Genomic DNA, 26,307 nt, shown 5'->3' with positions numbered 1-26,307 from the left:
TCATATACATTCGGAAGATCACAGGGATCCTAAGAGCACAGCTTCATGGGTTTTCACAGCCCTGAATTCCCTGCTGGAACTAGAACCCAGACCAGGAAAGAGAACGTCACTGACACACCAGAATGCCCCTTAGATTCAGACACACACACCCGCCATCTTGCCGTTATCCCAGATTCTGACATCATACCCTTGTTTTATCAGTTTCTGAATTTTATGTACATTGAATCATTATAGTATGTGGCTTTTTTATGACTGGCCTTTTGGCTCAAAACTATGCCTGTGAGATCCAGTCACATTGTTACATGTGGCATTTTGTTCACCTAATGCTGTATAATAACCTATCATGTGAATAGAACTCACCCTACTTACATATTACATTGGTGACGGACATTTGGGTTTTGCTAGTCGTGAAAGTCATAACCATTGTTGTTCAGGTCTCCTGGCATCATATGTAGGACTCTGGGTCCCGGGGCATGCATGTGTGAGGCCTAGGCAGCCAATGCAATTGGATCTTCCTCTTTACACACCCACTACTAGTGCACGAGAGCTTTTTTTTTAAATTTTTATTTCTGAGAGAGAGCATGAGTAGGGGAGAGGCAGAGAGAGAGAGAGAGAGAGAGAGAGAGAGAGAGAGAGAGAGAGATGGAGAATCCGAAGCAGGCTCCAGGCTCTGAGCTGTCAGCACGGAGCCCAATGTGGGGCTCAAACTCCTAAACTGTAAGATCATGACCTGAGTTGAAGTCAGACGCTCAACCAACTGAGCTCCCCAGGTGCCCCGCAAGAGTTCTGACTGATCCACACTCCCACAAATAAGTGTCCACCTCTTTGCACTGTAGAGGACATGGAGTGGTGACACATTAGGCATTGTAGGCATTTTTTAATGATTAATAAAGCTCAATACCATTTCAGATGTTAACTCCCCATGTGGGTATCCTCTTTTGGGAAGTTCCTGTTCAGTTTTTGGTTATTCTTCCTTTGGGTTGCTTAATTTTTTCTTGCTGTTTTGCAGAGGTTCTTGATAGATTCTTTGCCTACTTTTTTTTTGAGTCATACCAAACATACAACACTGTGTAAGTCTGAGGTGTACAATGTGTTGGTTTGCTAGTCATATACCACAACATTATTATAACCCAAGTATTAGCTAATTTGTCCTTCGTGTCATATAAAAATTATCATGTTTTTTTCTCTGTCCATTTTAAAAAATGTATTCATTTTGAGAGAGAGAGTATGTGTGTGTGCACATATGCAAATGGCAGAGAGGGAGAGAGAGATGGGGAGAGATAATCCCAAGCAGACTCCACATTGTCAGTGTGAAGCTCAATGTGGGGCTTGATCCCACAAACAATGCGATCATGATCAGAGCTGAAATCAAGAGTTGGATGCTCAACTGACTGAGGGACCCAGGCTCTCCTGCCCACTTTTAAAATTTTTCTTTTTTTTCTTTTTGTTTTTTAATTTATTTTTGAGAGATGGAGAGAGGCAGCTCGAGCAGGGGAGGGTCAGAGAGAGAGGGAGACACAGAATCGGAAGCAGGCTCCAGGCTCTGAGCTGTCAGCACAGAGCCCGATGTGGGGCTTGAACCCATGAACTGTGAGATCATGACCTGAGCCGAAGCCGGACACTTAACCGACTGAGCCACCCAGGCGTCCCTCCTGCCCACCTTTACTGCAAAGACTGTGGGTCCTGGAGCTGCCTGAAGCTGATTTATGTCCAGTTCTTCACTGACAGACACCCACTGCTCAGAGATGCCTAGATCTTCCTGGGTGGGTGGTATTCTCATTCACCTTGCTAGTTTTGTGGAACCAAAGAATATTAAGCTAGAAAAAAACCACAGGAGGTTATGAAATCCATGTCCCTACGCTCATCATCATCTTCCTGAGGAAACTGGGGTTCAAAAAGCTGGGTGAGTAGCTCAAAGTAAAATAACCAGCACGAAGCAAACACAGCTCCCATGAGTCCCACCCTCCTCCTGGGTTTTCTCTTTGTTTCCTGGGGTCTGTTTCTCTCCAATCAATCTCTTGAAACTCCTCTCAGTTTTCTCTGGTCCTTCTAAAGACTCCTGAACCAAAATAAGGGAGATAATTCCTGGTCAAATGCACAGAGCCAAGGAGATTCTATGCGTAATCTTTCTTTCTTTCTTTTTTTTTTTTTGAGTTTGTTTATTTATTGTGAGAGAGAGAGCATGGAAGGGGCAGAGAGAGGAGGAGAGACAGAATCTCAAGCAGGCTTCATACCATCAGTGTGGAGCCCAACACGGAACTTGAACTCACGAACCAGAAGATCATGACCTAAGTCGAAGTCAGATGCTTTACTGAGCCACCCAGGTGGCCCTATAGGTAGGTCTTCTTGATCAGAGAGTGATTTGCAAATAACAAGCAGAGGAAAAGCACTATTATGGGGTGAACTGATTCCCCCCCAAAAAGGTATGTCCACGTCCTACCCCCTTACCTGTGAATAGCACCTTATTGGGAAACCAGGTCTCTGCAGGTACAATTAAGATGAGCCACACTCAATAGGGACGGGCCCTAATCCAATGACTGGTGTCCTTCTAAGAAGAGAAGAGATGGAAACAGAGGTAGAGGGAAGATCATGTGAAGACAGGGATACATACTGGAGTGACACAGCCAAGGGACACCTGGGGCTGTCAGAACTGGAAGAGGCAGGGAGGGATCCTCCTTGAGCAACTCAGAAGGGAGCGTGGCCCCGCTGACACCTTGCTTTGGACTCCTAGCATCCAGAGCCATGAAAGAATAAACTGATGAAGCCACTTAGTCCGTGGCACATTGCTATGGCAGCCGAGGAAACGGACACAGCACCAAGACCCCAAATCCACTTGCTTCTCAAGCACCCCAAGCTGCTGTCTTAGGCCAAACTTATTCCTATTTTTCTGACTTGGGTAAATTTTTAGATAATTATTTATCTGAAATGACTGCCCAGCTCACTGTCATTAAAAAAAAATTATTCAAAAACATTTTTAATGTTTATTTACTTTCGAGAGAGAGAGAGAGAGCGAGAGCGAGCGAGCGAGCACAAGCACGTGGGGGAGGGGCAGAGAGAGAGGGAGACACAGAATCCGAAGCAGGCTCCAGGCTCTGAGCCGTCAGCACAGAGCCTGATGTGGGGCTTGAACTCACAGACCACGAGATCATGATCTGAGCTGAAGTCAGGAAGCTTAACCAACTGAACCACCCAGGTGCCCCAGAGTTTGCCTATTTTAGACAGTGAGTGATAAAAAATCCAAGGCAGAAACCATGCTTGCTGGTCCATAGTTTTGGCCCTCCTGCTACTCAGAAAACACACCAGGAGATGGAGTCTCTTATAGGACCCATTCTAAGACATTGCCAGACCATCAGATAGTGGGAGACGACAGATACTGAAGAGAGATCTTCTGACTGTGCCCAGCCCACTGTCATTAAGGTTGTTTTTAATGACTCTCTGACCTGTCTCTTCCAGCAAGAGGAAAGTATTTTCTGGAGCTGTATATGGGAAAGAATATAGAGTCCAAGCGGTGGGTCTTAAGATGATCAGTGAAGGGGCACCTGGGTGGCTCAGTGGGTTAAGAGTCCAGCTGGCTCAGGTCACAATCTCACAGTTTGTGAGCTGGACAGCAGATGGCTGAGAGCCTGGAGCCTGCTTCAGATTCCGTGTCTCCCTCTCTCTCTCTGCCCCTCCCCACTCATGTTCTATCTCTTTCTCTCTCAAAAGTTTGGGGAAAAAATTACCGGTTAACAAAACAGAGCTTAGAAGCAAGACAATGCTTAGAAAAGCCAGAGGTAGATGCCAGAGCCAAGGACAGCGTGACAGGGCCTGCCTGAGGGGTCGGGAGCCCCGTGACATTTCAGCAGGTATGGAAAAATAATTATTCTCTGAATAGAAGTCAGACTTGCTGACCAGTTGGTTGGCAGGGAGATTCTAATATTTTACAAATAATGAGCCTGCCTTTCCTACCAGTCTGCCTAGATGCTCCACTGCACAAGATGATGTCTCATTTGCTTACCAAGAAGGGCGAGACGGTGTGGATGGCCGAGCAGTTCTGACCAGCCGAATGTGTGCTGGAGTCTGGCTGAATGCGGAGCTAATGGGCCGCAGAAAGGGCAAGACGCTTTTTGCAATGTCAAACTTAACCAAAGTGAGTCCACGTGGAAGGATGCACTGTGCATCTCTTCATTACTCACTTGTTCACGTGCTCAAAGGAAAAGCCTGTACCACAAACCAGCCAGTGAGGAATGGAGGGTCCACAGCTGCCTTCCTCACTTCTCTCCCTCCGTTTATGAAGTGGAAAGAAATAGCACTTCTGGAGTGTTTCTTATGCACCACGTGTCTTGCCAAGTGGCATATTCTCCATCTGTCCGCTCCAGCTCCACTCTGCTCATCTCTAAGCACCCTAAGAGATGTTTCCCTTCAGACAGAATTACCTGTGATCCCCGCTGGCTGATTCCTGGTTGGAGGCATCAGCCACAGACTGGAGGGTGGCAGGAACAAGAGGGAATGTCCCCTCCCCATGCACTATCCAGTCTGCACAGGGTTTCCTACAGCACCCACGTCCTCTCCTGCTTCCACTTCTACTGGGCAGCCATGGCTCTAGCTCTCGCTGGTTTCTTCCCTTTGTATCTTGCTTGTTTGGGGCTGAACTGTGTTCTCCCCAGATTCCCAAGTTGAAATCCCAACCTCCAGTGCCTCAGAATGTGATTGGATTTAGAGATGAGATCTTTAAAGAGGTGCCAAGTGAAAATAACATCATCAAGATCCTGATCTGGTATGGCTGGTATCCTTACAAGAAGAGGAAATCTGGACAGACAGGTACAAAGGGTCAATCACAACCCAGGGAGAAGTGGTTGCTACAGGCAAAGGAGAGAGTCTTTAAAATAAACCAACCCTATGGACAACTTGATCATGGACTGCTGGCTTCCGGAATTATAAGAAAATGTATTTCTGCTAAGCCAGCCGATCCTGAGAAACTGACATATGGTTCCTGTCCCAGGGGTGGCAACAGCTCACGGCTTCTGCTTGTCGCCAGTGCCTCAGCATCCTTGCTGGTACTTTCAGTGCTGCCCATTCCCCTCATGCATAGTCCCTTCATTATATCACCTTATGTCTGATGACATCCTATGACATGTATATTGTAATCATTTCAACCCCTGTTTCATGAAGTCAGGATGATTCTGTTTAGCTGGCAAACAAGGAAACTGAGGCCGAGAAAGGTCACACAGCTAATGGGTGGCCAAGTTGTGATTTCAACCGAGGTCTTTCTGATTCTAAGGGCACAGCGCGCTGGCTCTGGTAGACCTGCAGCATGTAGAATGAGAGAGCCATCTTACGGAATCAGAGGCCCATGGGGTGGGTAGGACCCTTGGACAACATCTAGGGCAATCTCCTCATTTTATAGATGAGGAAAGCAAGACTCCGAGGACTGAACTCAGCAAGGTAAGGAAGCTGAGGAAGCTCTTGTAAGTGGCAGAAGTAGGGCTTGAGTGCATGTCTCTTGACTCCAACTTTGGTGTGTTCTGTTCCTTCCTTGACTGACTTGAGAACCACAGTAAGAACACAGCCACCCCTCCAGCCCCAGCCTGGATGATCTGAGGACTCAAGCATAAGGGTGAAGAGTAAGGGTCCCAGCATCGATCCACATGCCTGCTCTGTGCTTATTAGCTTTGTGACTTGGGACAAGTAGAGTGACTTAATGATTGCTCTGTGGGTCAGTGTACCCTTCTGTAAAATAGGTATTCATCATGACTCCTAGGATTGTTGTGAAGGTTAAGTAGGACAAAATAAAACACTCAGCACAGTGACTAACACACAGGGCAGCTTTCATTAAATAAGGAGCTATCGTTATTACCCAGGGTAGACTTTAAAACTCAAACCAAGTGCTTCCTGCCGACCTGTAGGCACTGAATTCACTGCTCAGAAGCTGAGTGATAATAAATGATTGCACTGATAACTAACAAGGATGGCAGGGCCCACTAACAGGCCCCCACCAGGTCCCATGTGCTAGGCATGTCCATGGCCTCTACTCCTTCTAATACCCCAGAAAAGTTGGAAGTAACTAATAAGTGCATATGTAAGAACCCAGATTCAAATCTAGTTTCCATCTAGCTCCCGAAGCCATGCATTTCTCAGCACCACTGTCGATGAGATGAAGCCGGACATGCTTAGTAAGCAAACTGGCTGCAAAAATGCCCCATGCAACCCTGTCTACACCTGTGACTTTAAGATGCATGGTCATTGTGCATGCTTTGTGCCGCAAACTGTGAGCTCCCAGAGGGCAGCACGTGTCTCACCGACTGCACCCCAGGTTCCAACAGTCTGTGACACACAGCAGGTCTGCTCAAGACAAGCATAGTGATCTGCCCGTGGTGTTGCACTGAATTCTGGAGAGTTCCATTTCCACCAGCACAGTGCCCAGAGCACAGGAGGGACCAGATGTGGCCCCTCAGTTAAAGTGACTCCCTGTTGCACTAAAGCCGCCTTCAAGGGGGCATTTTAATAGGATGCGTAGGTAGTTCTGTTTCCGGATTTCCTAGCACATCCACACTTCTAGAGGCGGCTTTGGGTTTGGACAGGTGCTATAGTTAGCACCGTAAAGACTTGAGAGTCCAAGACAGGTTAATCCTCCATCAGTTTCTTACTTGTTTTCCAAATAACCTGGGGCATGTTGGCTAATTTCTGTGAACCTTCTCTTTCTTGGTCTGCAAAATGGTTATGGCAATATTATATTTGTTTTTTTTTTATTCAACTGATAATTTGCTGAGAGTCTGTGTACCAGAACCCATTCTGAAAACAAGCTACTGTCCTCACGGAGCCTATACTTTGATAGAAGAGGAAAGACAATAAACAAGTAAGCAGGTTGAGGATAAAGTGTGTTCTCTGATGATAACAAGGTGGGATGGGAGATAAAGAGCAGTTGGGCAGGGAACCTGTTAGCATTTTAAATGGGTGGTCAGCAAAGGCTTCTCTTCAGAAGGTGATATTTAAGCCAAGATCTGCAGGAGGCCAGGGAGCAAGGGAGGCTCACATGGGGGAAGAAATCAGGCTGAAGGAGCTAGAGGTGCAAAGGTCCTGGGCAAGCTGATCTACTGCAGGAACAGCAAGGAGTGCTTGCCTCCTGGGCTGCTGTGAAAGCTACACAAGATAATAATCCATTTGAAATATCACATTCATAACAAGTGCTCGATAAATGTTAGCCAGGACTATTAACATTATTCCCGTGGGCACACAAAGGCCCGTATCTACTGGGAAGCGACTCCAGCAGGCAGAAGGCCATGGTAACCCTTTGCGGTGGGAACCTGCACTAATGAATGAACCTATCCTGCTCTTTGCCAGCCTGATCTGGGCAAACCCACGGGCTGTCCTGTTCACGGGAGAGGATTTCCTATAAATTGGATTAGCGGGGTACGCACTGAATGCTGGGCAGAAAGAAGGGAGAACTTAATCCAGCTTAGTTGTGGTGTCAATCATTTAAAAGGAAGGCGCAAAATTGCCCTGGTCCGAGCTTTCCGGCAAGAATGATAAATGTTCTTCCCTTGATAACGCTTCCAGCGTTCAATAAAACAGAAAGGAGGAAGGAGTGGGGAAGCGGTGGAGCCAAACGGCATTATCCTTCCAAGGATCTATTTTATGCAGTGTGAAATTTCTCCCCGGAAATGAATTTCTGCTTCTGCTAAGTGGCAGGGAGGGGAAGTGTGGTGCAAGCTGTACCTGGGAGCAATTATCCGGGTGATTCTTAGTAATCAAGGTAAGCAAAGAGGATCACGGGAGCATGAGCTCTGGGTTGGGAGGGTGGGGATCAGAGTTTGTTTGGCCTTTAAGGGCATATAGTCATCCTAAGCTATGCTTTAATGGACTCTGAAATTTGAATTTCATCTAATTTTTATGTGCCACAAAACATACTTGTCTTTTTTTCATTGTTTTTTTCATCATTTAAAAAAGTAAAAACCATTCCTAGGTTGAGACAAACCAAAACAGGTGGTGGCTAGACCCGGCAGACATCAATTCCCTATAAACAGTTGACCATCAGGAAGATGCTAAGTAGACCGAGTAAGACTAAGAATATAAATGTTCCCTCAGGATATTTGCCCAGCTGCTCCAATTTGATCCTAGGTTTGCTGAAGACAAGAGCCAAGTTTTCTACTTCTTTGGCTGTCTCTACTGAGCAAAACTCAAGATGAACTTGTCTGCACTGTGCTGGGCACACGGTCCATGCTGGATACATGTGGGCCCAATAAGCAAAGCTTGCCTCCTCAGTGCAACAGCATCATCCGCTAAGAGATGGGTGCTTTCTCCTGGATAACTGTCTGGGCTAAGACTGCCTTCACTGCGAGGAGTCCCTGAGGGCCCTGCTAACCAATTCAGGATATTCCATGCCATTCTGATTCAAATACATCTGACCTGCTGTGGGGAACTGTCAAATACGGTCTAAAAGGACGTCTGGCAATGAGGGCTCAGGAGAACACGGGGCGAAGCGGGGGATGTTTAAACATAAAGGTGGATGACAGGAATGGCTTTCAAGGAAACGAAAAGATGGCAAGGCTAGTCTCTCTTTCTGATGCCACCGGCATTTTTACTGGGTTCTGTCAGTCTCTGGGAAAGTATAGGACAATGGGTCATAACCCGGGCAACAATGGGGGTGCACATAAACCACTGGAGGTGCATCCCTGCACACCCTCCCGTTCCCTGTAGCCCTAGACTTTCTCCATCTGGGCCCTAATGTATTACAACCTTTTGTAATTGTTTCCAGGTCTTGAACATTTAATTTAACTTTACTGAAGAGTAACCGACACACATAATTGTATATATTTAAGGTGTACGATGTGATAATTTGATATACCTGTACATTGTAGAATGATTACTAAGATCAAGATAATTAGCACATCCATCAGCTTGCGTAGTTAACAAAGGCAACTCTCCAAAGGAATTGAAATTAGGATCTTGGAGAGCTATCTGCACACCTATGTTCACTGTAGCAATAAACAGTCAAGATAGGGGAATAAACTAAATGTCCTTTGATGGTAAATGGATAAAGAAAATGGGGCGTGTACAAATGCACTCGCGCACACACACCAGGACTATTATTCAGCCATACAAAAGGAGGACATCTGGCCATTTTTGACAACACGGACAAATCTGGGGTGCCTTCTCCTGGGTCTGAGGCCAGGATTCTGGTCTCACTCAAGTATGCCCAGAGGCTAGCATGGGGTCTGATATTATGCAAAGCGAATACTCAAAGTAATTTTGCTGAATGAACAAAATCGAACAGTTATGGAATCTCAGAGTCTGGTGACAGTTATGAAAACAAGCTTCATGGGATGGAGGAGGTCCAAAGAAAGCTGTGGAATCACCTAGGGGTGTCTTTATAACACAGTCTTTGGAAAGATGGGGGGCGGACCTATCGAGTAGAAAGGGAACACCTCAGGGGTGCCTGGGTGGCTTCTGACTCTTGATTTCAGCTCAGGTCATGATCTCATGATTCAGAGGATCGAGCTTTGCATTGGGCTCTAGGCTGACAGCATGGAGCCTGCTTCAGATTCTTTCTCTCCCTCTCTCTCAAAAACAAATAAAATACACTAAAAAAAGAAAGAAAGAAAAAAGGGAACACCTACTCAGTTTCAGAGAAACTAGTGTTGGAAGTTCTGCTTGGTGTGAGGTGCCTGGACATTAGGGTTTTTAATCTCCACAGGAAAGTCCACTGTGCAGCCATGACTGTGAAGCACTGTTCTAAAGGGAGATTTTGAATACTTGCGCAAACCTGACGACGGATATACTGAGAGTTAAATGAGATAAAGCATGAAGTGCACTTATTAGCACAGGGCTCAGCAGAGTGTTGGCGGGTGATACTCACCTGACACCAGGCCCTCAATACATGGATGGCACAAGGTTCTAAGATGACAGCTGGCTAGCCCTGTGCACTGGGGAAGGGCTGGGTAACCCTCCCTGGGTAACTGCTATCTGAGTCTCAAGCACTGAAGGCCAGAGAAGAGCCTGGAAAGTGACCTCAAGCACCGGGCTCTGTCGTTTACCGGTGGTGCCTCCCCGCACCCGGCCACTTCTCTGTAGCCTAATCAGCCCTGCTGACTTCCAGAGCCAGTCAGCCTCTCTGCACCTCCAGCGACTCCTCTGGTTACGTGAGCCAGTGCACATGAACGCATGAGTTGAGTCTAAGAGATGGGTACTGTGCCCTTGAGAGGCCTCGAGGAAATCAGGTGCCTCCCACCATAAACAGGTCTTCAAGGAAGCAGTGCAAAGAATGAACGCCAGATTATTTTCTTTAGGGATTCAGGATCATATCCTCCCTTTTCTGCAGACTGAACCACCCAAGGGTCTAGGTCAGAAGAGCTGACTTTCTGTGGGCTGGCAGAGGAGGGCACTAACATTTTCAGGAAATGACCATCCCTTGCGTCCACCGATTGAGCCCAGTCAATTCGCTTCGTCCCGGCGCGGCCATGCCGGAGCCAGCAGAGCTGCCCACGGGAAGGGAAGGGCTCTGCTCAGTCGGCCGCTGCTTTGTGGGTCATGGCTTCAAAGGCCTGGACGGATCTCTTAGAGACTATCTGCCTGGATTGGAAAAGGCTGAAATGAGGCTGTGTATTCGGTGGCTCGAGCTGGTGTAACAGAACACCGTGGACTGGGTGGGTCCAGCAACAGACTTTTCCTTGTTTTCTTTTAAATTTTTTTAATGTTTTTTATTTATTTTGAGAGAAAGAGATAGGGTGAGCAGGGGAGGGGCAGAGAGAGAGGGAGACACAGAATCTGAAGCAGGCTCCAGGCTCCCAGCTGTCAGCACAGAGTTCGACACGGGGCTCAAACTCACAAACTGAGAAATTTTGACTTGAGCCGAAGTCGGACACTTAAGCGACCGAGCCACCCAGGCTTCCCACAACAGACATTTCTTTTCTCACAGTTCCAGAGGCTGGAACTCGAAGGGCAGGGCAGGGTTGCTGGCAAGATGGCTTCCTGGTGAGGGCTCTCCTCCTGGCTTGGAGAGGATTACTTCTTCATTGTGTCCCCTCATGGGAGGGGGAGGAGGGATAGAGCCCGAGAGCCGAGCCTATTGGGTATCTCTGTCTTTTTTTTTCCCCTTTCTTTCTCTCTCTCTCTTTCTTTCTCTTTCTCTCTCTCTCCTTTTCTTTCTTTCTAGAGAGAGAGAGAGAGCATGGGCAGACAGGGAGAGAGAATCTGAAGCATCTTAAGCAGACTTCATGTCCAGTGCAGAGCCCACCTCGTGCCAAGACTGACTCGGGGCTTGATCTCACCACCATCGTGAGATCATGACATGAGCCAAAATCAGGAGTTGGACACATAACCAACCAACCCAGGTGCTCTTGGTGTCTCTTATTAGAACGCTAACCCTGCCATGAGGGCTCCACCCACGAGGTTTTATCAAACCTAATTCTCTCTCAAAAGCCCCATATCCAAATACCATCACATTAGGGGTTAAGGCTTCAACATATGTCCACAGCAAATTCCTATTGAGTAGCTACTCTGCAAAATACAGACTTGATTTTAACTAGTAGCTGTGTTTAACAACGAGAAATAAATTTTATTTCCTGAAAATTTAACCATAGGCTCTCACAAGCCAGGGTCCTAGTACATCACTGCATTTCTATAGTATTTGCCCTTTACCACAAATGTGGATGTGGACTGTTGTCTCAATTTTTTTACATGCAGTTTAAAATTAAAAAAAAAAAAACAAGCCAGCAATCCTATTCTTTGGCAGTAATCTAGCAGTCTCACAGCAGCTGGCAGAGTCTATAATGGAGTTTTAAAGCAACTGAACTACTCTTTCTGAAAGGCCCGTTGTGTACCAGGTTCTGCAGAAAGAAAGAGTCAGTCTACTAAGTGCCTGCTATGTGCTGGAATATGGATTTTTATACATACACGCTATACACACACCTCACAAGATCTCCACTTCTGCCCTGGAATACCCCGAGTAGATACTGTGATTTGGGACTTTCTGACCCCTGGCAGCCCTCTCAAACATTAAGGCAGAGTAAGCCATGGTGATGAAGATGACCGCCACCTGCCTTGGGGACAGGGTTTCCAGAGGCAGCAGGACGAATGGCTGAAGATAAGCAGATAAAGTAGGTGTGAGCAGCCTGGAGGAGCAAGCAATAGTATGTAATTAACAAAGAGGTGTAGGAGTGGTGACGTGTGCTCACATGTTCAGAAAACGTTGGTAACTTCGCTCAGCTCTGTAGGTCTCTATGCTTTTGCCTTCTCAGCACTAGGGTGACATTTTCAGGGCAGGCAATTATGACAGACTGAACGTGTGCCCCCAAATTCCTATGTTGAAGCCTAATCCCCATTGTGATGTTATTAGGAAGGGGCAGGGAGGGGGGCTATGGGAGGTGGTCAGGTCAAGACAGCAGGGACCTCATGAATGGGATCAGTGGCCTTATAAGAGGGACCACAGTGAGCTCATCTGCCTTATCTGCCAAGTGAGAACACAACAAAAAGATGGCATCCGTGAACCAGGAAGCAGGGTCCTCGGCTGACCCCAAATCTGCCAGCACCTTGATTTTGGACTTCACTATCTATAGACCTGTGACAAATAAATCTGTGTTATTTATAAGCCACCCAGTCTCGGTGTCCTGTTACAAGCAGCCTGAATGGACTAAGACAGCATTACTACTTTCAATTCACAGGCAAGGACACCGAGGCTTGGAGAAGTGGCCTGACTACCCTAAGTCCAGGATGTCCAGCAGTTTTAGGACAAACTCAGGAGCAGCAGTGCCCCGTTCTCCAGGTGACAGATGAGGCCATTCTAGCTCACCTGGACAACCGCAGGTGAGGCCCAAGTCAGTGGGCAAGTTTTATTACGTTCTTCGTTTCTCTTTATGAATTACTTAGCAAAGAGAAAAGAAAACCATGAGACCCTGGTCAGAGCTACCCAGGAAATAGAATCATTTATAAGAAAAACAGCTCAGGCAGAAACATCTCAGACAAGTCGGGAAACAGACTTCTTGCACTTAAGGTCAAATTCTGGAAGCCTTAAATTAAACACACATTCCCTCTCGTGAGGCCGTGCCAGGGGAAGGAAGGAAGCAAATGACACAGAAACTCTTCCAAAACAGTGGCTTTTGCTCAGGAGGGTGAGGGATGTTTTCAGGATGCTGCAGTTAGGAAAACACTTTAGCAGTTCAGGGTAATTAGAGGCCCCCCACCAAGGCTGACAAATGGGGGGCTCTCGCTTGGCTGCCTTGCCAGGGAACTACAGAGACCCCAGAGCCGCTGAAGGCAGTCTGGTGGGCTGAAGTGCCCTGGGCCTGCTGCTGGGCGCTTTTGCAAAGCGTATGAACAGGCTGTGGCCCCAGCGCCCAGATGAGAACCTGGCTCAGGGACAAAACGTAAATGGAGACCGTGAAAAGGGAAGAGGGTGCTGGGTGAGGGCAGTTTCTCCCTAGGGCCAAGAGTGAAACTGTGCATTGTTTAAAGACCTCCCGGCCTGTAGGGTGAAGGGCGATGGGCCCTTGAGCATTCAGACATCAGCCCTACCTAAGCTCCCAGCCTCCCTGCCTACCACGGCGCTCTGTACTGCTATGCCAGGAGTCTTAGCTACCATTTATTGAGTGCTTACTGTTTGCTAGGCATTTTCCATTCACATTTCTAGCAATCCTCTGAGTCTGTACCAACACTCGCATTTTACAAGAAAGGCAAAACACCAAAAAGATGAAGGGATGTACCTACGTGACCACTGTATGGTTACCGTAAGGCCACTGATGGAGCCAGAACTTGCACTCTTCACCACTCCCCAGATGCTGGGCACATACTCTACAAGTCACACCTTGGACTAAGCTAAAAGCTCAAACCACGTGCTGTTCTCTGTGCCAAGAATTTCCACGTCTCCTAGCTTGAGCAGGGGACAGAGTGGCGGGGAGGGGGGAGGGGCTTGCTACTCTGTTGGCCTGGAATGTCCTCCCTCACCCCCATCCCCTCTCCAGTTCTCCTGGCTGGCACTCTTCTTAGTGGGTACCAACAGGGACTGTGGGCACACCCCTCCATCCCAGCACCCAACTGCACTGTATTTGTCCTTAACCTCCTACTTTAAATCTAACGTGATAACAAACTGAGGGCTGATGGGGGAGGGGGAAAGGGAAGGGGGGTGATGGGCATGGAGGAGGGCACTTGTCAGGATGAGAACTGGGTGTTCAATGGAAACCAACTTGACAATAAACTATAAAACCAACCAACCAACCAATCAATCTAACATGACCATGTGGGGGAGGGGAAATGATGGTGCAAGCAGAGACCACACATGACTTTAATTTCTGCTTCTAGTGCAGGACCCGATGCCAGGCACCTGCCACCTGCTGAGTGCTTGCTTGCCTATCGAACAGGCACATCCGTAAGACATGGGCACGTGGACGGTTTCCCACCAGAACTTTCCCAGCTGTTTTCCATGTCCAGAAAGGCGGGACTGATGGAAGCTGGAATGCATTTATTCATTCAATAAATATTTTGAACTTTCCCTGTTCTGGATGGGGACATGGGAGTAAACCAAACAAGATTCTTGCCTCTCAAGGAGCTTGCATTTTTGTGGGGAAAGACGGGGTGATGAGTCTCCTGCTGCTTCCGTAACAAATTACTTTAACAACTTGAAACCCGCACGTTGATTATCTTGTAGCTGTATAGGTCAGAAGCCCAGGGGCTGGGCTGGGTTCTCTGCTTAGTCTCACAAGGCCAAAATCAAGGTGTCAGCCAGCCTAGGATCTTAACCAGGGGTGCTAGGGGGGAAGCTACTTGCAAGCTCATCCTTCTGCAAGTTGCAGAATTCGGTTCCCTGTGGTTGTAGAACCAAGCACCCCTCTTCCTTGCATGTGTTAGCTCCTGAAGACTGCCTGCTCTCCTGGTCACGCACTGTCCGAGGCAATGGCATGAAGACTCCTCCCCACACTTCCAAGCGCTCTGCTCCCCTTCTGTAACATCTGTCCTGTGACAGGTGGAGGAAGCTCTAGGCTTTCAAGGGCTCCTGTGATTAGATTTTTTTGGCCCATTGGATAATCCTGGATAATCTCCCCCTTGTAAGGTGTGTAATTACAGCTGCAAAATCTCTTTTGCCACATGATGTAACAGAATCACAGGTTCCAAAGATTAGGGCATGGCCATCTTTTGGGGGCTTCTCTGCCTACAACAGGCAGCATCCGAATAATAACAAATGTGTCTTTAAAACATTGATGAAAAGCATAATGAAGCAAAAGAAAGCAGGGTGAGGGATGGGGAGTGTTCCTTGGGAGAAGCTGGTCAGGGAAGCCCACGGTGAGGAGAGGCCGTCTAGGCTGAGCACTGAAGGTAGGAATGCAAAGAGCAGCCCAGGCAGAGGGCTCAGGCTCAGGGATGAGAGTGCATTTGGGTGACACTCAGGCGGCCAGTGTGGCTGAAGAAGAGTGTGCAGGGAAGATGAGGGGCCATGTGCCTGGACCGGTAGCCACGGCCAGCACAGGCCGACCCCCTTCCAAAGACGCTACACTCTGCCACAGTTCTCTGGGCTATTGGTGATCTTTACGAACCCTAGACCAAAGCAGGAGAACAGAACCAGATGCATGGCTCCAACGTGTACTGATGCGAGTCAGAGCTCCCAGGGCTTGGAGGAGAGACTGAGAGTGCCTTCTGGATCTGCACACTTGAAGACCCTCCTTTGAGCATCACTAGATTTTACAGGAGGGCTTGGACCCGGCAGGGAAGGAATAGCCCAGAGATGGTTAATCCTATCGCTTGGTGAAGGTCTGCTTGATGCCTGTGCCCACAGGGTGTGGGGCGTGACCATATGAGAGGAACGTACACATCCAGGTCCACTCTTGCTCGGGGCCTCTGGAATACTGTTCTAGAACCCAGCATGGCTGCCAACTTCCTTTCAGGTCTGCTGCTCAAATGCCATCCTTCCAGAGAGCCCTTCCCTAAAGAAATGGCTCTTTCCAGAAGAATCCAACTCCTCTTATGCTTCCCAGCACATAATATTACGTCAGAATTCTCAAACTCCGAAGTGTAAATGTTTTATGCTGGATATTCTTTTATAGGGGATCTTCCACGCATTGTTGGGTTGGCTGCACTCCTGGCCTCTACCCACTAAATGCCAGAAGTATCTCCCTCGCTGTAACTACCAAATACGTCTCTGAACAGTGCCAATGTCCCCCAGGGGTCAGATTTCCCCCATCAACTCCCATTCATGACCGCTGTCTCCAAAACACTTACCGTCTTCCAAAGTTATTCATTTCATTCAATAACAAATACTTACTCAATGCCTAATATATGCCAGGCATGATTCTAGGGACAGGAGATAAAGCAGGGAAATTAATAGACAGAAATTACTACCCTAGAGGAACTGAAATCCTCATGGAAAGACACAGAAAATTAAAAAGAAAATGAGGGAAATTATCGTAGGTCAGATGGCAATTACCACGACGCAGGAGAGTAAGGCAGCGAAAGGCAGTGGCGTGAGGCTGCTCTCTGCAGCTGGTGAGGCCCCCGGGCTTACATAGGTGTGTTTGAGGGACAGCGGGAAGGCAGAATGGTCGCAGCCGAGTGGGTTCAGGGGCGCCCGATGCAGCGGCATCGGAAGATACAAGAGAGGGACCTCCCACAAACACAGCTCCTTTTTGTCCCCATCTGTAGCATCCCCTGGGCCTAGAAAGGTGCCTGGCAAGTCACACGTGCTGGGGATGAGGATTATGTGTCCAGCGGATGACTGAACACTCGGACGGCTGGCGCTGGGGAGGGAGTGCACAGGCCCAGACCTCTTTAGTGGACGAAAGACAGAGCTGTTATCAAACCATGTTCAAGAGCCACGACTGTCTTCCCCCTTTGGGAACATCAACACTTTTTTTTTAAGTTTATTTATTTATTGTGAGAGAGAGTGAGCCAACATGAGTGGGGGAGGGGCAGAGAGAGAAGGAGACAGAGAACTCCAATCAGGTTCCATTCTGACAGCACAGAGGCTCAATCTCATGAAACCATGAGATCATGACCGGAGCTGCAATCAAGAGTCAGACGGTTAACTCACTGAGCCACCAGGGCACCCCAGGGCACCTCAAATATAACAAGGAAGTACTAATATCTGACATTATTGGCCCGAGATCATCCCAAGCACTATATAAATATTATCTAATTTTGTCCTCCATGCAGCTCTGTGAGGTGGGAACTCTTCAAGTTCTGATATGATAAAGACCATTAGATGCCCGGATATCACAGAGCCAGAACCAAACGGAGTCGGGACTTGAACCCACAGCTGTTCATTTCCAGAACACAGGTAATACTGTCTTCAAAAGGAAAACTGAGGGGCGCCTGGGTGGCTCAGTTGGTTGAGCGACTGACTCTTGATTTCGGCTCAGGTCATGATTTCCTGGTTCATGAGATTAAGCCCCCGGCAGTGCGGATCTTGCTGGGATTTTCTCTCACTCTCTCTCTGCCCCTCCGCTGCTTGTGCATTTTCTGTCTCTTAAAATAAGCAAACTTAAAAGAAGAAGAACTAAGGCCAAAGGAGATTCTGGTTCAGGATATGAAGTAGTCAAACTCTGGGTCACTTCACTGAACTTTAGAAGAGCCTAAGTGGAGAGAAGTCGCTGGTGGCAGTATTGCTGCAGAGACTTCTAGCTGGGTGAGTGTTCCCTCTGAGCGGGGAGCATATTCTCTTATTCACTGATGCCAGCCTTGAGGGAGATCCCGAACAGGTCACGGCTTTGCACTTGGGTCCGTCTGTTGAGCATCTGCAGTGCCTTGAACTCATGGCTCCCCACGGGGGCAGTGCCTCCTCTTCCCAGGAAAGGCTACCACAATGAAGAGCATTCCCGTCCCATGGATCCCCCTGGACATTTGTGTTACAGCTGTACGTAGTCGTTCTAACTATCTGAGCCTGAAACACACACTCCTTACAGAAACAGAATGGAGTGCTGGTTTTGCACGGTTTTAATAATAGACAGTGAATCTGGAGTAAAGATCAAGGGAAGAGGATGCTTCTTGCTATCCGGTAATTTGCCAAGAGATGCTGACTGCTTTGGGAAAACATCTCACAGACCACAAACACCAACCGTGGAATGTGGATTGCCAGTGCCCCATCGGTGCCGTTTTGCACGGTCGGCATGTGCCTGAACACAGGCGCAGTAGCACTGACCACCCCCCCTCCCCATCACATCCTGAGTCCACGGGAGCCAAGGCTGAGCAATTACACGTGAAGTCAATATTATTTTATAGTAAATTAATTTCCTTTTATTTCTTCTGTAAATTATATAGCCAGGGCACTATATCGATTTTTTTTTGAAATTGTATTTGTAGACAGTGTAATATAGGTAACCTTTGAATTTTATCCCAGGGTTGTAAAAAAAGGCATTCGAAACATTTGTTACAAAGATGAGGCAAGGCCACTGGCTGAATGAATTGAAGGCATTTTCATTTTATTTTTGCGGATGACCCTAAGTTGAGGACTAAAATGAAGTCAAAGAAAATGAGACAAAGATGGGTCTAAATCAGATAAAACTCAACCAGAGATAAATACAAAGTCTGTGCTTTAGGGTCAATAAATCTAGTACAGAAGTACAGATGGGGAACCTTTGGCTGAATAGTCACTTGTCAGTTGAACTCAAGTTCAATTTGGGCTTGATGTACAAATGGCAATAAAAGTCTGTACCGGGAGGCTGCCTCTCAAACTGTAGCAGGCATCAGAACCACGTAGGGGGCATGTTTTGAGGCACGGTTACGTGGCTGCGCCTCCAGAGACTCAGAGTGACTTTATGTGGGTTAGAGCCTGAAAGCTGACATTTCAAGCAGATACTCTAAATGATTCAGAAGAGTAGACGGAAATGTCCAGGTGGAGGCGTGAACCTCAGACGGTTTGATACCATCCAGAGCGTATCAAGCAGGTCAGCGTGTCGCCTCCACAGAGAGAAGGCGGTGCTACCTACAAATGGCCAACCCACCAGGATGGCGGAAGGTCTGGAAGCCACCTCACACAGAATTCCATGAATTCCTTCATCCGGGAGGGAAGGAGGTTTTGGAGGGCTGGCAACTGGCTTCAGACGTGCAATGACCCCGAGGATGCTGACTAAGAAGGGGCAGTGAGAGCACGTCTCCATCCTTACAGTACAGAGACGGATGAGAAGATGCAGTGCAAAACGGAGTAGACACCTCTACTGAGTGAACCATTCTCTGAATGGCAAGCATCTTTCTATGGGCTTATTCTACAAACTCTATTTAAGCTCTTCTGTGTCCCGAGCTTAGGATACAGAGCTCAAAAAGTGATAATCCCTGTCCCTAGAATTAGTATAGAAGTAGTCTTTTTCCAAAGTTCTTTCCGTAGCTCTTGGATCAAGTAAGAGTGGCAAAGTCCACTGGGTTCAACAGCCTCCCTTACTTCTGGACTTTCCAGGATCTCTAATACACCAATACACAACCTGAGTCTCTAAGGGAAGGATCCAGTGTATAGATTTCTCAACCTTATCTGTCCACAGTTTCTAGAGACGTATCAACATCTCCTGCAATGCCTTCTGGAATTAGTCTAGAAAATGCTGGTTGAGGTTTATTGAGAGGGTGGCATTCAACTCTGAATCTCAATCATTCTAGGGCCTCAAGTCACACCAAGCCTATTTGTGGATACGCAAACTTTTCTCCACTAAACTACAATCTTCTTACATCCGGCCTTGCCATGCCTCACCTTCCACCTGTACTTCTTCACTGTGCTCTAGCCTCAGAGGTGAGTCCGTCCTTAAATGTCCCCATTTGATTGTTCTGTGGATAAGGATTCCTATAGAAACTCCTCCTCCCTCTCTGGGGAGTCAGGTCTCCATCTGCCTGTCTCTGGCCTACTTTGGAGACTGAAAGGAATTGGTATATTTTATTTTTAAATTGTTTCTTAAAGCACATTCTCTGCTCTGGTTAACGTTATGTCCTTCATGGGGGAGGAAGCACCTTGTCCTGGAGGAACCTTTGGGATCCTCTGCAAACAGACCTCTCTGTAAAGCATCTCCTTTCTACTGCCTCCCCTCACCCCATTCTCCAGTCACCTGCTACCTGTAGCTTTCCTTCTCCTCCTCTTCTTTGCTGCTGTTTGTTTTTTATGATATTTGTTGTCAGCGTAGGTACTAAAGTGGGCTGAATCTTAATGAGCCTGTCATAATCTTGTTTAAGAAAAAAAAAAAAAGTCCTGCAGACAGCTGAATGCTGGGTGAGTGACAGTGCCCCGCACCTAGATGATGAATGGAGACAGTGGTCAGGAATGGACCCATCTCCGTGCAAGGATGTGGGAGGGGCCCTTTAATTCCACCTGAGTGCTTATGGCGAGGGCACTGTGCTGGGGTCTGCCTGGTCGTCCACAGGTGTGAAGATGGAATTAAGTTGTAAACGGCTCTGGTAAGAAGGGAGGGCAGGGTGTGGAAGATGGTGAACAAATCTTCTCTAATCTTTTAGGCCCTGTGGGCTTTGTGCTATCAGAATGGGAAGGAGAAACAAGAGGAAAGAGAAAGCTGGCTGGCTGTTTTCAGGGGAATGACTACCACACAAGACAATTCTAAGAATAAACGAAAATAGTGCATAGTAGAGTGTCTGGTCTGATGCCTGGTGAATGCAGCTGAACTTGACAAATGTGGCCAACTCTAAATTACTGGAAAACAGTCACTCAGCTAGGCTGTGGTCAGGAGGAGAAATAAAAACTACAACCAACTTCCTAATGCATTTCGGTTCACCAGGCCCCTGTACCTACACTACCACAACAGAGCCTCACAATGGGCTCTGGGTGGACCTATCATTCATTCTACATTCACGGAAACAAACTCAAGGCTCAGAGAGCCTGAGTAGCTTTCCAAAAGGAACAAAGTTGGAAAGCGATAAAGTTATCTCTTGAAGACAGATTTTTCAACTAAAACATCCTATGCTTATTTTTCCAGGGATTTTAAAAGTAAATCACACTTAGGAAGCTGGTCTATGAAGTAAAATCATCTCTTTTTTTTTTTAAATGATATGAAAAGGTAACTTTTTCTAGATAGTAGAGAAACAGGAGAAAAAGCGTTAGGTGCCTGCATTGTATTTAGGGAAGAGTGAAAATCTCAGATTTTCTCCCCCCTGGCCTGAGAGGGCTTTGAAGACTTTAACAAACATCACATAACCACCAGTTTAAAAGCAGAGAATGGCTTCCATTCCCCCACAGGATAAGTGGCAGAAAAACCCCAGGGGACACAAACTAAGATTTACTGAGCACCTGTTTTATGCCACAGCTAGGCTTATTAAACTAGTTACCTTGTTAATCCCCGCCCCCCTGCCCCATGCTAGGTACTGTTATTCTATTTTACAGGAGAAAGAATTAATTACGTTTCAGGGTGGTGAACCAACTTGGCCAAGCCTACATGGGCACTTAGTAGCTGAATCGCAGTTCCAACGTGGATCTGCCAGTTTGCCAAGACCAAGCGGAAGGCTCAACGCGGGGCTTTGCGGGAGACACCCCTTTTGGGAGGCCTGTTTTGCATCAGGATTTAGGGCAGTAGGCACCCTCCCAGCAGAGCCCTCAATTTCCATGAGAATCTAAGTGCTGGATGACTCATCCACTGTGGTACAATTCCTAGTCTTAAAATAACAAATCCCCATCATGAAAGCCAATGCATTCTGATGTCGCATAAATCCTTTTATAATGATCACTTGGTGTCACTGGCTTATTTAAATGGACACATCAGTTCTAACAGGGCTTTCCTCATCTGCTCTGCCCTTTAAGCAGCAGCAAGAGAGGAAGTAACTTGCTGCCTTGGCATATCAAGTAGGCGCTGGAGGTGGTTTAGGGACTTGTATGTTCCCTGACCTCACACTGAGGCAAACTGGGAGAGGCAGGATGAGACGTGTCACTTTTGTCATAATAAATTCCCCAGCGTGCCACATTTTTCTCCTCCCCGCAAACCCAGATTGATGACCTGTGGTTTCTGTTTGACGCGGATAACCATGACCCCGATGCTGTGTCCTCAAGACCACTGCAGTATATCTGTGTGACACTGTCTATTATTCTGTGTCGTGGAAGACAGACACCAGGGTTTACCTGAAATTTCCCTTCTTCCACCCAACAAATATGGGTGTCTCAGGCTTTACGAGAGCCTGGAGTGAATGTATTGGAATTCAGGCTTTTACAAAAGATCAACATCTTGGGGCGCCTGGGTGGCTCAGTCACTTAAGTGTCCGACTTCGGCTCAGGTCATGATCTTGCGGTTCGTGGATTCGGGCCCTGTGTCGTGCTCTGTGCTGACAGCTAGCTCAGAGCCTGGAGCCTGCTTCGGATTCTGTGTCTCCCTCTCTCTTTCTGACCCTCCCTGGCTCACACTGTTTCTCTCTAACAATAAATAAAAACATAACAAAAAAAGATCAGTATCAGATGATAATTCGCTTACCAAAGGAAAGGACAGGGCAGGGTGGGGGGAGGGCATATGATCGGCCCCACAGTGGGTTCCTAAAGGTCTAGCCTCAAATGCACTGAGAAAGCCTCCTGGGAAGGCTTGGTTGGAGAAGAAACAGAGTGCCACGTTTCAGAGCAGACCCTTCTGCTCCAGCAACACCCTGAGGTTTCTCATGGGGCAAAGTCCTAGGCTTGCCTCCAGACGCTTCAAAGACAAGAGTCCAGAATTCCACAATGTATAGTATTCTTGATTCTGAAGCCAGTGAAGTTCAAGCTAGGAAGGTTAGTAGTTAACAAGGCAGCCTCCTTACTGGCTCAGACGAGAGCCTCAACCTCTCTCAGTGTGAGTTTCCTGGGTATAAAATAGAAATAAGAATAGCGCCTGCCTGGCGGGGTTAGTGTAAGGATCGAATCAGAGTAACATCTAGAAAGCACTGGTACATACTCAGCTGGTATACAGAGACGCTGCCTTAGCCATTATGAAAATACTTCCACTCCAGCTGAGGGAGAGCTGGTGCTCAGAGCCCTTCTGCCTCCCTCCTCCAGCCTGGCCCCGCTCAGGGATTCCTCAGACACCCTCACCATCCAGCAACTCAAGGGTTAATGCCCAGCACAGCAAGGGAGCCTCCAGGATGTGTGAATTCCATAGAGTGAGGCCAGCCTGGCAAATATGAGCTAAGGATGGCCCCCATCTCAAAGGATTTCCTAACCTGCACCTCTGCACAGTGACTCTGACACTTCCTTTCCTTGTCCTCCTCCAGCTTTGACCCCATCTCTGAATTCTCACCTCTGCAAGCTTGACTGTCAGCCATTTTTCTTTGGCCTCTGGGTGCCTGTATTTGCACCTGACCCTCAGCTCTCAGAGTTGACTTTGAGCCTCCAAGACCTTTCAGGTGGCGCCATCCCCTGAAACCCGCCCCACCCAGTCCAGCTGGTCTCAGATGCCAGGTCCCAGTCCTCCTGGGCCTGACCCTACTGCCCCCTGAGCTCCAAGTTTTGGTGCTGACACAGACAACACATCTACATCCTTTAAGAACAGGGTTCCAAAGCAGTGGCAATAGAGGATAAAGGGGAAAGGGCAGAAGGATCTGGAAGCACAACAATAGGCACTGGCAGTTCTGAGTTTAAGGAGAGGCATGTTGCTCTAATTCCTTATAGATACGGTCTGTGAGGTCATGGGAGGTATCGGCCCACATGGCACAGGGTCTAGTACACACCAGGCACTCCATACACAGTTGCTGAACACAGAATGAATGAATGAATGAGTAAGTGAATGAATGAATGAAGATACCATTAGCCAATGAAATATTAGCAGAAATGATGTCACTTCTGACCGGAAACTTTCAGAATCAATAGGACACCTGTTAATTTCCTCTCTATACCAGGAAGTATGAATCCCGATGAGTCCTGAATGCCAATAGTGAGCAAGATACAGCAGGCCTAACATGAACATGGAATGTGAGGAATGTAAATTTTTGTCGTGCTGAGAAGCTGAAATGTCGGGGTTCTTTGTCCCTGTGAAACAATCTTTGTATCAATGGAGCTAAGGAATCTAGAGGTCATACTCTTAAAAAAGCCCAATGGGATCTAGACCTGAAGGCTGGTCAGGAGAGTCTTTGCTGTGATTGCCACTGACGGCCAGAGTCTGACAGCTACGTTGACTACAGTTGTGGCTCTAAGAACTGGAAGGTCAATGTGTATATAGTGTCCACTGCAGAATTCAGGCAACCGAGCGGTCTCCTCCTGTCCTTTGCCTGCCTCCTCCCTCAGAGGAACGAACACTGAGCCCTCACGTCACCTTCTGAAACCCCCACCTCATGCTACCCTCACAATTTACCTGTGTTGTAGCCCCTTCCAAGGGCAGGCCAAGGACGGTGATTTTTCCACAGGTTTCCAAGGTACCAGTCGCTCTGGTTCTCTACCAAGCCCAGGACCTGCTGACCTGTAAAGTACAGAGAAAGCAAAGGTATTAAAAGAAGCCAAGCCACATGGAACAGTGAGTAAGTACTGAATAGGAGATACAGTAATGACAAATCTTATTGTAGTTTTTATTAAGTGTCAGGCCTTGATCTAATACTTCACTTGTACTAGTGTATTTAATTTCACATTTTGGCAGCCCTGCCATTTTTTTCCTAAAGTTTACTTAGTTATTTTGAGAGAGAGAGAGAGAGAGAGCGAGCGAGCTTGAGAGTGAGCATGCATGCATGGGGAGGGGTAGAAAGAGGGAGAGAGACAATCTCAAGCAGGATCTGAGCTGTCAGCACAGAGCCTGACTTGGGCCTTGATCTCACAAACCATGAGATCATGACTTGAGCCAAAATCAAGAGTTGGATGCTTAAACGACTGAGCCACCCAGGTACCCCTTGCCCCGCCATTTTATCATCCCCATTTCATAGAGAAGAAATGAAGGAGTAAATAATTAACTTGCCCAATGTCACCTAGTTACTCTGTGATAATGCCAGACTCCCAAACCAACCAACCAACCAACCAGCCAATCATCCATCCATCCATCCCTTAACTCATGCAACACATATTTATTTACCGACATATCTCATGCATTTCAGCTCTACTATTTCCCACTATACATTAGTTCACTGGTTTACTGGGCATCAGCTAAGATCATCTGCTCCCATCAGAGGGAAGAAATGCCCCTTGGTGAAGGAGATAGAAGCCCACAGAGAAGAGCCCCCTTTTGGCCACCTCCCACAGTGTTCTCACCCTCACATCCATTTCTTCATGAGTCAACAAGCCATTGTGTCATGTCAATGCAGGAGTGTTTCCTAGAGGAGCAACTGCTTCTCTGCCCCCAGTGCTCAGCTCTGACGTTGGCCTGTGTCTGGTGTACTGGGACCAACAGCACGGCTGAGCCAGGCCTCTTGGTCAGACTAGTTTCTCAGCATCTTAAGGGAGTCAGTCACTCCTCTTGATTTCTTGGAACTTAATGTTCCTGGAAGTCCAGGCCTTCTACAGAGGGCAAGCAGGGCATCAGACTCCTCCACCTTCCATGAGACAAGCCTATCATCCACTTGCAGAAGGTATTCCTTGGACTTACAATTAACTCTTTACAGCTCAGGAAGCTGAAGTTCATCAGGACCGTGATGTGAACAACAGTGGTGGAGCCAGCACATGATTTAGTACTTGTGCGACACACCCTCCCTCCCCCATCTCAACGCCATCTCGCTTGCCTTTACAGCAAGCAGTTGCAGGAGGAATGAAAAATCCATGTTGTAGAGAAAGAAACTGAGACCTGGACATTTTAAATAGCTTGCTCAGGTCACATGACTAATATTCACGGTCTTCCAGAGCTAAGCAATGCCTTTTGGGGCCAAAATCTGTATGTTATTGGTCAATCTGAGAAATAAAGACCTCTCTGACCAAATGAAAGCCTAGGAGCATGTTAAGAAAAACACAACATTTTTCCCAGAACAGCACACTGCATGATATAGAACCTCCCCGGTGTGATGGCAGCTCCCTGAAATGACGGTGTGTGGGCTCGGTGTAATTTATTTGATCAATTTACCGAGCTCCTATCTAAATCATCACCCCGGCACAGATACATAAATTAGAGGCCTGGGAAAAATACTACCACCCACTTTGTCATTGTATACGATCACATCCAAAACTTGTAGAATCCCTCAGAAAAACACATCAACAATTCAAGAAGTGCAAGGGCCAATCAATTCCACATGCAACGAGCTTGGGATGTTCGTGTAAAACAGTGAGATCTGAAAGGCACGTTGCCCTCAGCTGAGAAAGCTGTGTGCTGCGTCCCGATGCTGTGACCTCCTTATGGGGCCCTCGTGACAATCTCACACGAAGGTCGGGGGACAGGGGGGCTACAGAGTCAGCCCTAGGGGGGGTCTGGCTCATAATTACTAATGACTCCAGGTTCAGTATAATGAAGGGTGTCACATGCTCAGAAATGACAAAAGGGGAATGATCTTTCACTGAATTTAGGGTAG

At 47.4% G+C, this 26,307-nt stretch overlaps 1 protein-coding gene and 2 long non-coding RNA genes across 5 annotated transcripts in view; 2 read left to right on the top strand and 1 right to left on the bottom strand.

The window, feature by feature from the left end:
• Positions 1 to 26,307, bottom strand: part of LARGE1 (LARGE xylosyl- and glucuronyltransferase 1) — a 528,769-nt gene that overhangs the window by 91,352 nt on the left and 411,110 nt on the right. For all 3 annotated transcript variants that reach the window (XM_029954992.1, XM_029954991.1, XM_029954993.1), the window contains one exon: positions 24,183 to 24,287. In XM_029954992.1, coding sequence (XP_029810852.1) covers positions 24,183 to 24,287 — 105 coding nt within the window. The remainder of the gene's footprint in view (positions 1 to 24,182; positions 24,288 to 26,307) is intronic.
• Positions 17,121 to 20,511, top strand: LOC115304721. The gene is made up of 3 exons (XR_003914574.1): positions 17,121 to 17,236; positions 19,543 to 19,672; positions 20,386 to 20,511. It is a non-coding gene; the product is annotated as an uncharacterized LOC115304721 (long non-coding RNA).
• The window catches only part of LOC115304722, a 6,290-nt gene continuing 4,218 nt past the window's right edge, over positions 24,236 to 26,307 (top strand). Inside the window, exon 1 of the long non-coding RNA XR_003914575.1 lies at positions 24,236 to 24,345. This is a non-coding gene — a long non-coding RNA (uncharacterized LOC115304722). The remainder of the gene's footprint in view (positions 24,346 to 26,307) is intronic.

The sequence above is a fragment of the Suricata suricatta genome, chromosome 10, assembly GCF_006229205.1.
Source record: "Suricata suricatta isolate VVHF042 chromosome 10, meerkat_22Aug2017_6uvM2_HiC, whole genome shotgun sequence".
NCBI lineage: Eukaryota > Metazoa > Chordata > Mammalia > Carnivora > Herpestidae > Suricata > Suricata suricatta.
This window is presented reverse-complemented; position numbering and strand designations above follow the sequence as displayed.